Consider the following 9,808-nt stretch of genomic DNA (forward strand, 5'->3'; position numbering starts at 1 on the left):
ACAAGGATTCTAGGCGCCGTAAAGTAATGTAAAACCTGAACTATTTTTTTCCTTACCTCCAGTAACGATTTGTCCTGAATGCTAAAGAATTTCGTGAATTTCGTAAATTTATCTATGCACGTTATGAATTTTTGTCCCTGGATTTCCATTATATCCATATGAAGGATTTCACATGGGTATCTTGGGTCAGGGGTTTTCTGATGGTGTGGCTGCGCAGGTCTTCTGTCATACTTGCACCTATTGCACACGTCACAATTAGCCACATAGTCCCTGTTGACGCTAATGCCAACTCTTTCTCACCTTATCTCAAGCCGTGGATGTGTAGAAAAATGGAACGTTCACTATAGTGACTGATAAAGGCAACTTAGACCGCAATTTTGTCACTTTGAAATTATCACTTTGGCCCAAAGTGGCTCTTTTGATTTTGACCCGGCTCTAGCCACCCGTTGACACAAGTAATAGTCAGAGTTCTACAAGCAATTCAATACAAATTAAACTTTATTGTTTCCGTATTCTTCACAAGCTTCTATTTGCAATAGTCCTATGCACAATTCTTTCACTCTTAATAGTTCTCACTATGTTTACTGTTGCTGCGCATTAGAGCCCGAACTTTCTACTACTGCCCAAAAACGTTCTTCTCCAAAAAAACTGAAGGGCTTTCCTAGGTGACAGATCTCAACTTCGAAAAGAGAGCAGCAACAGATAAAACATATGATCGATTAGGACGATATGCTCGTGTGCAGTGTTGTCAATCAATGCGATATTAGAGTGGGTCGACCTTGACACACGAACATACCGCCCCCCTTGCACCGACCGTGCAAAATTATTCAAAATTAATCTACTATTGATGCAAAAAGTTAATCTTATAATCTATATCATACTCCAATACAAGTTCAAAGTTCAATAAAAATTCAATGCAAATTAGCTTGTTTACAACAATAATCAAAATTTATAAAATTCATAATATTTCAAGCATTCAAACTCCCCAGGGCCAGACACAACAATCTACGCCAGATTATCTTTGTCGATTGGGATAGGTCCAAAAAAACACCAACCAAATATGGTATTTTGAACATATGGTAAATTTGGTTCGGTTTGCGGTAGACCAAGGTAAATCAAATTAGATACGTCTCCCCCAAGTACAATACAACAAGAGCCAGGGAGATAGAAGGAACAGTCTCCCAGGTCCGAATGATCATATATATTGAAAACTTTTCCCGACGAGCATCGACGTCGTGGACTAAACGGAGATGGGACAGTCTTGGCTCTCAGTGTGACGGTAAGAGTCCGTACACAATTGTGACAATCGATTAGTTGGAACTTCATACTATCTCGTATATCGTTTTTTGTGAATGAGAAAAGGGGACTCGCCGGGACAAAGTAACTTTCCTTCTCGTTTGGATCCATAAGGACACGGACAATCCGTTTGCTTTCGTTTACCATGGGACAGTATATGTGAACAAGGGCGGTCATTTGTAGCCATTCTACCTTACCGTCGTCGACAGGATGGAGTAACGTGTGGTGTCCAAACCAACAGATGCGACAACCAGACCCACTATTGCAGTTTCGGACTTTATGGGATAACCCCATACAATTCTCACACGCACCCACTTGATGGATTAGTCGTTTGCGTTCTGTTGTATGCATAGCCAAGAAACGTCGACAGAGACGGAATGCGTGTCGTGTATTACACAAAGGGCATCTATATTCCTCTAGGTACGCCATTCCTAAACAAAAGATATGATAATTAGCAAAATCGATTTTATATTGGCTGTGCTGATCTTGGGGAAAGGAATGAAATAAGGGAAAGGAAGGAATTTAGCTCTCTCGAGGCAAAAGGACTAATTTGTGGACAGGCCGGGTGATTACGCCTGATTGTGTCCGTAAATCTACCACTCTAACATTGCCATCGCTACCGGGGTATAGTTTCGTAACCCGACCTAGTCGCCACTCATTAGAAAAACCAGTATCTTGATGTAGTACAACCAAATCATTTAACCGCAAGTTTTCTTGAGGTCGCTTCCATTTGTTTCTTTTGTGCAATTCCTTTAAATAATCCGTTTTCCATCTTCGACAGAAATCTTGCTGAATTATCTTTACTCTTCTCCAACGGTTAAGGATCGCTGTCCGTGAGGGGATTTCCTCTGGCTCAGCTGGGGACAATAAAGATGCTCCGATTAGAAAGTGCGCTGGAGTTAACGCGGCCAAGTCGTCTATATTTTCTGACATCGGGGTCAGAGGCCGTGAGTTCAAGCAGGACTCAATAGACGTCAGTACAGTACTGAACTCCTCAAATGTAAGACGGATCTGTCCCGCTATTTTCTTTAAGTGACCTTTGCAGCTTTTTACGCCGGCTTCCCAAAGGCCACCCATATGCGGTGCGCCAGCGGGAATAAAATGCCATTCAAGTTTCTGTTGACCGTATCGGGTGATAGACTCACACTTCATCTCGAAAATCACCTTTGCAAAATTTCGTCGTATTTCTCGAGCAGCTCCGACGAAGTTGCGGCCGTTATCCAAGTATATTCGACTGGGACAACCTCTCCGAGACACGAAACGAGTCAAAGCAGCCATAAAGGCGACAGTAGAGAGATCACTTACGGCCTCTAAGTGGATCGCACGTGAAGCAAAACAAATAAACAAGCAAACATATCCCTTAGATATCCTAGATCCTCGACCCGAGAAGGTCTTGAGGTCAAAGGGACCCGCATAATCAACACCAGTATTAGTAAATGGACGACTAATCGTTGTTCTCTCCGGAGGCAATGCGGCCATAAGTTGAACTTGCAGAGTCTTACGGGATAGGATGCACTTCTTGCAATTTCGAATATGTGCCTTAATGACATTTTTCCCTCTTATTATCCAGCACTCTAGGCGAATAGTTGCCATCATCAATTGACAGCCTCCATGAAGGGTCAACTTGTGTATGAAGGATACATACAGCCTCGCGAAACGGCTCTTAGGGGACAGTATAATGGGGTGTCTTTCGCTATATGATAGGGATAGTGTCGAGCCTAGCCGACCGTGGGCTCGAATCACATGGTCCTTGTCTAAAAAAGGAGTCAGAGTTAGTAGCGAGCTTTTGGAATCCAAAGGTTTCTTCTGAGACAGACAGAGTTATTCGCTTGCAAAGTATCTTCTTTGTGCAAGGGATATTAACCTAGTTCGTGTAAACGTCAATTCCTCCGCTGATAGCCTAATGCCTTGCTTGATTCGTTGACCTGACGATCTACCTTTTGCAGCTCTTGCGAAACGAAAAATGTACGCTATCACATGTATGGCACGTGACAAACACGAGAATCGATCTAAAGGATCCTCAAACTCCGCTATATGTGTCTGAACAGGTTTCGCCTCTATATGTGTAACAGGTATATTAAAATTCTGTGGAAACTGGGAGCTATCATTCCGAAGCCATGGTGGCCCGTACCACCAAAGATCAGTCTCCTTTAACTCTAAAGGAGTCAGCCCCCGCGTTGCTAGGTCAGCGGGATTTTCATGCGTCGAGACATGACGCCAAAAGTGGCCAACCTTCTCTTGAATCTTTGCGACCCGATTGGCAACGAATGTTGTCCAGTTGTGAGAAGGCTTTTTGAGCCACGCCAATACGATAGTGGAGTCTGACCATAAAAGTAATGGTTTTGGTTGCACATTTACTTGGGGCAGAAAAGTATGTACCAGCTCTGACAGCAACAATGCTCCACACAATTCCAATCTTGGAAGAGATATTCTCTTTATTGGGGCAACTTTTGTTTTAGAGACAAGGATATTGGAAAATACGTTGGTCCCTATTTTTACTCTTGCATATAAAACCGCTGCGTACGCTAGCTCCGAAGAGTCGCAAAACCCGTGAAACTCAATTTCACAATTCGGAGAGTAACGTATCCAACGAGGAATTACAATTGTATCTATATCATTATATTTTGCAATGAATGATTTCCATTTCAACAGGGTCATTGGTTTTAAGGGATCATCCCAACCAATGTTATCCAGCAAAAGCTGCTGCATAAAAATTTTTGCCACAACTACCACGGGCGCAAGCCATCCCAAAGGGTCAAATAATCTGGCGATAACAGAAAGGACTTCTCTTTTTGAGAACGATTCCTTGCACCGAATTTTTTCGGTTACGAAATAAAAACAGTCGCGTTCCACCTAATTCCCAACGTTTTAGCATTGCTCTTGTCATCAAAGTTTAGGAATTCCTCATTTAACAAATACTCCCGAGGTAAATTTTGAAGAATTTCTTTACAATTGGAGGTCCATTTACGCAAATGGAATCCTCCTGACTTCAAAATTTCAGTCAACTCATTTCTAGCCTCTAAGCCATCAGGGATAGAATGGACTCCTACCAAAGCATCATCAACATACATGCTTTCTCTTAAAATCTTAGCCCCAACAGGAAATCGATGTTCCTCATCCTCTGCTAATTTCAGTAATGTCCTCAAAGCTAAGTAAGGCGCACAATTCACGCCGAAAGTTACTGTAGTTAGTTGAAATTCTTGCATCTCTTCTTCAGGTGACGTTCTGTACATTATCCGCTGGAACGGGGCATGATTCGGATTCACAAGTATCTGCCGATACATTTTGGAAATGTCCGCATTAAATACTATCTTGTACAAACGCCAATTTAAAATGAGAGAGACAATATCTTTTTGCAACACTGGGCCAGTATACAAACAATCATTCAAACTTTTGCCATTCGATGAAGTGCAAGAGGCATTAAAAACAACCCTCAATTTCGTAGTTGCACTGTCCGGCTTAAACACGCCATGGTGAGGCAGATAAAATCCACTTTCAGAACTATCTTTCGGTGGTTGGACAGATTTCATATGTCCCAGGTACAAATATTCCTTTATGACATCATCATACATATTTCTCAAATCAATTTTTTGGGACAGAGATTTTTCATTCCTTAGAAACTGGCTCAATGCGATATATCTACTTTGTCCGAGTTTCAAATTCGGTGGGGAATCTGATTTGAAAGGCAAATCCACAATATATCTACCATTGGAATCACGCACAGTCGTTGAACGATAAATCTCTTCGCAAATGGTATCCTCCTCCGAAGCAGTAACTCTGTTCGGAATCTCCTCAATTTCCCAAAATTTTGCCATTTGTTCATTAATTGACACCCTTGTGCAATGAGATAATCGAACCAAACGCTTGGGAGTACAGTTGTTTGATGGACCAGTCACTATCCATCCAAAAACGGTTTCTTGAGCCACCAAAGAACCAAGAATTCCATGTTCGACTCCTTTGAGAAGAATCATGGGGTACAAGTTTCCTCCAATGAGGATGTCAACTGGGGCACTTTTATAGAATTCGGGGTCTGCAAATTCCAATTTTCGAATATCCTCTCTGCCAACATTTGGAAATGAATGTGTGGGTACGTTTCCAGTAACATCTGGCACTACCAACGCTTCAACTTCTGCAGAAAAACCATTTTTAGCCGAGCAAAGTGTAAAAAGCGCAATCTTTGAACATTTTGTCAAATGTTCACCCCCAAGGCCTGAAATGTCCGCGGAAATAGGTTTTGTTGGCAACTTTAACATCTTCTGAATTCGTGAAGATATGAAAGTGTCATCAGAACAGGGATCAATCAACGCCCTTACTCTTTGAGACAAACTATATTTAGTAATTGTCACCCATGCAGTTGCCAACATTGTTTTATTCGAGACAGAAGTATGGTATGACTGAATATTTTGTGATGTGGAAGGCTGATCGGCGGAGTGGGTATTCAACGGATGAGTCGAACAAGGGCTTTCACTCGTAACCGCCTCAGCTTCTTTCCCAACCGATTTTTCCTTGTGGAGTAGTGTGTGATGGTTTGCGCCACATTTGACACATGCCGATTTGCCTTGACAATCTGCGGCCATATGTCCCAGACCTAAACATTTCAAACAGTGCTTGTCCCTTCTTACCACAGAAATTCTATTTTTAAACTCCATATTCAAAAATTTGGGGCAGGATTGCAATTTATGTGGACCCTTACACAAGTTGCACTTAATGCTGTTCACTTTTGTATGATGTACTTTGTAATGTTTCGATTTATCGCTGTTGTTGTTATACTTTTGCCGTGGGACAGAATCATTGGAGCCTATAATGTCAGAAACGCTCTCGAGCGCCTGAAATCGTTCCGTCAAAAACCTATCCAAATCTTCCCACTTCGGTAATTCAGTTTTGTTCGCAATTGATTGCTCCCATGGGGATAAAGTGAGTTTTGGTAGTTTTGAGGAGCATTGGAATACAAATATGGGATCCCAAGACCCTATATCTATTTTATAAAGTTTTAGGACGGACATGCAATTTGTAATCTCCCTTTGAAGCTTTTTGAGACTAGATGCGGATTCTTGTGTGCATTGTGGCAGACTGAATAGGGTTCGCAATTGATTGTTTATGAGAATGCGCTTATTTTCGTATTGGTTCTTTAAATTTGACCATGCAATTTCGAACCCCTCAGATGTCAAGGGTATATTTCTATTAATTTCCCTAGCTTCGCCATCTGTTTTTTGAAACAGATGATACAGTTTCTCAACAGAGCTTAGTTTTTTATTATTAATATAAATAGCCGTGAATAAATCCCTGAAACTGGGCCAGCTAACATAGTCCCCATAAAAGACTTGGGTATCGCATGGTGGGACAGAAATCGATGTAGTCACGTTCCGATTATTTGGAGGAGACTTAATTTTTAAATTATCTTTCCACTGTCCAATAATTGTCACACATCTAATGTAAGCATTGTGGGCCCCTGACTTCTTACTTTTCGCCGTGGCTTTGTCAGATTTTGCACTATCGGGATCGGAGATACACTTTCTATAACTAATTTTCCACTCCGCCCACAAATTCTGGAGTTCTTCCTTTTCCGCTTCTATGGAGTGCTCATTCAAACCTTCCGACTCAACCGACTTTAACCGTTCTTCAAAGAAAGCAATTTCTTCGCACTGTTGAATATATTCTTCTAGTAAACCCATTTCGATATAGTGATAGCAAACGAATAAATTTTTCCAAATCAATAAAAAAAATCCTTGAACCACTATATGATGAGATCTGATATTTTGTAGGCTGATGTTTTCCCCACTCAGTACTCTTGAACCACTGTGCTAATTTCTTTGCAAAATTAAGGGAAGATGTAAAAGTGTATGGAGACCAATCAGTACTATTGTTGATTAATATTTTATAATCCTCAGGTGCGAACGATTTCCTGTGAGCCACTGTGCAATCAATAACGATTTTTTCTTCGGGAACTTTGATTCTCTACTAAATATTTTCTATCTTATTTACAGGTAATTAGATTTTAATATGTTAATTTTTTAGGAGATCAAATTACAATATTTTCTGCATCACAACGTAAATCGGCCCACTGTGTTGTTTTAGTTGTATTTTCAATATAAGGGACAGCGCTTATCTAGTTGTGTGTTAATAATACATCAGAATTATTTAGGGACAATAAAATGGAGTCGGTAAATAATTACTTCAATCTAGACCAACAATTCAATTTTGTGAGGACACACACATAAATATTCAATTAAATGTTTTAAATTTCCACGGATTATTAAGAAGTGGCTACAAGTACACCTCTTCTATTGCCTCAGCTGTATCTCTCAATCTCTTGCCACAGTGACAGTTTATTACAACAACAATAAGATCTTTGTGCAAAATAAGAGAAAATAACAAAAATTTGGATACTGTTCACTCTTTAACGAAGTAATTTTGGCGCAAAGCGAAGATGGAGCATACAAAGTGATAATAATTGCAACAACAAATGTAAAGACAAATCAACGAGTAACCGTATCTATTTATTATTAATGTTATTCTTTCCAAATTTCCAATATGTTTACATGTGGATATTATTAACCATATATTACGTAATGTAATCTGTAACTTCAAATAACTTCAAGGGACAGGACATGGGCTCAAACTGACCACGGGATAGGGTAAATACACTGGGACAGTTGTGGACACACAAATGGGTACTTTCTTCACAGCACTTCAAAATAAATCTCACTGTACGTACCTCAATGCTCTATTAATATTCCTTACGATGTTTTTCGTGTATCCACTTGACCAGACAATAACTATACGTCGCTGGAGTTGCTGAAGGATCGACAGGACCAAATGTTGACGCTAATGCCAACTCTTTCTCACCTTATCTCAAGCCGTGGATGTGTAGAAAAATGGAACGTTCACTATAGTGACTGATAAAGGCAACTTAGACCGCAATTTTGTCACTTTGAAATTATCACTTTGGCCCAAAGTGGCTCTTTTGATTTTGACCCGGCTCTAGCCACCCGTTGACACAAGTAATAGTCAGAGTTCTACAAGCAATTCAATACAAATTAAACTTTATTGTTTCCGTATTCTTCACAAGCTTCTATTTGCAATAGTCCTATGCACAATTCTTTCACTCTTAATAGTTCTCACTATGTTCACTGTTGCTGCGCATTAGAGCCCGAACTTTCTACTACTGCCCAAAAACGTTCTTCTCCAAAAAACTGAAGGGCTTTCCTAGGTGACAGATCTCAACTTCGAAAAGAGAGCAGCAACAGACAAAACATATGATCGATTAGGACGATATGCTCGTGTGCAGTGTTGTCAATCAATGCGATATTAGAGTGGGTCGACCTTGACACACGAACAGTCCCTAATGGCGACTTGCATGCGTTAGAAGTAGTATCGCTCTAAGATTTGTTCCTTATTTTCCTTGGAGTTACGATGAGCCCTTCTATGCTCCGTCTCAATTATCTCGAATTGGCGCTCTTTCGATGTAACGTCGGTTACCATTTGTTGTGCAACACGTATTTTGTACTGGGAAAAATGTTCGATATAAATATCTTGCATCATGCCGAGTAATCTTTCAGGAATTTTTATGCCATTCAAAATGTTTGGTTGTAATTTTTCTTTAAGAACGGCGGTGAGTGAATCTTCGTTCCACTGTGTCGATGATACAAAATGTCGAGTGTAGCCACGATGTGGCTCCTCAAAAGATGTCAGATCCATTCCGATTTTTATGATGATTTGGTTCTTAAAAACATTAATTGGGACTTCAACATGGGGTATGAGGTCGGACGAATCCCTATCAGCGCTATGAATTGTCGCATCCGACGGCCTATCATCATCGTTGTTTCCCTCTGAGGCTGTTAACGTGTCCTGTGTTATGTCTGCGTTTCCCTCGGAAGCAGTCCTGCCTTCAGAGGCTGTCAACATATTTTCCAAGTTTTCCTGCACAGTTCTTCCTTCACTAGCCGTGTCAGTGGAAGAGTGGTACAGGTAATTAGAGAGAGATTTTAATCTAGAGAGAGCATCAGCAACAGAGTTTGATTTACCAGGTTTGTAAATCAACTCGTGATTATACTCCTCTATTCTGGCCTTCCATCTTTTGAGTTTAGCGTTAAAGTTCCTATTTCCCAAGGCAAATGTGAGTGGTTGGTGATCCGTGTATATTCTTATCTTCTTTGCGCCATACAAGTAGTTCCTCATGTTATCGAGGGCCCATACGATAGCCAGCATTTCCTTCTCATTAGTGGCGTAGGCCTCTTCCGTCTCATTCAGTGTTCTGGAAATGTAAGCAATTGGCTTATCCTTGCCGATCTCTCCCTGAGACAAAACTGCGCCTATGGCATAATTGGATGCGTCCGTAGTCAGGTTGAATGGCCTACTAAAATCCGGAAATGCCAGTACCTCAGCTGTCGTCAGTAGTTCTTTCAAGGAGTTAAATGCCTTCAAGGCATCATCGTTCAAAACAATCGGAACATTTCTAGACTGATTCGCTTTAACCTGAGAATTCTCCCCCCTGGTAAGATTAGTAAGTGGC

At 40.8% G+C, this 9,808-nt stretch overlaps 2 protein-coding genes across 2 annotated transcripts; both read right to left on the reverse strand.

The window, feature by feature from the left end:
- Window positions 1-1,818: 1,818 nt before the first annotated feature.
- On the reverse strand, window positions 1,819-2,889 carry LOC142239809 (uncharacterized). Its single transcript, XM_075311574.1, has one exon. It carries the CDS (start codon window positions 2,887-2,889, stop codon window positions 1,819-1,821), a length of 1,071 nt encoding a protein of 356 aa, XP_075167689.1.
- Window positions 2,890-4,121: 1,232 nt separating this feature from the next.
- Window positions 4,122-6,968, reverse strand: LOC142239810 (uncharacterized). Its single transcript, XM_075311575.1, has one exon. It carries the CDS (start codon window positions 6,966-6,968, stop codon window positions 4,122-4,124), a length of 2,847 nt encoding a protein of 948 aa, XP_075167690.1.
- Window positions 6,969-9,808: the final 2,840 nt, after the last annotated feature.

This window comes from Haematobia irritans, chromosome 5, assembly GCF_050003625.1.
Source record: "Haematobia irritans isolate KBUSLIRL chromosome 5, ASM5000362v1, whole genome shotgun sequence".
Taxonomy (NCBI): Eukaryota; Metazoa; Arthropoda; class Insecta; order Diptera; family Muscidae; genus Haematobia; species Haematobia irritans.

Excerpts from the sequence above, each read along its gene's own strand:
- LOC142239809 (XM_075311574.1), bottom strand. The coding sequence starts at position 2,889 with ATGGCAACTATTCGCCTAGAGTGCTGGATAATAAGAGGGAAAAATGTC.
- LOC142239810 (XM_075311575.1), bottom strand. The coding sequence starts at position 6,968 with ATGGGTTTACTAGAAGAATATATTCAACAGTGCGAAGAAATTGCTTTC.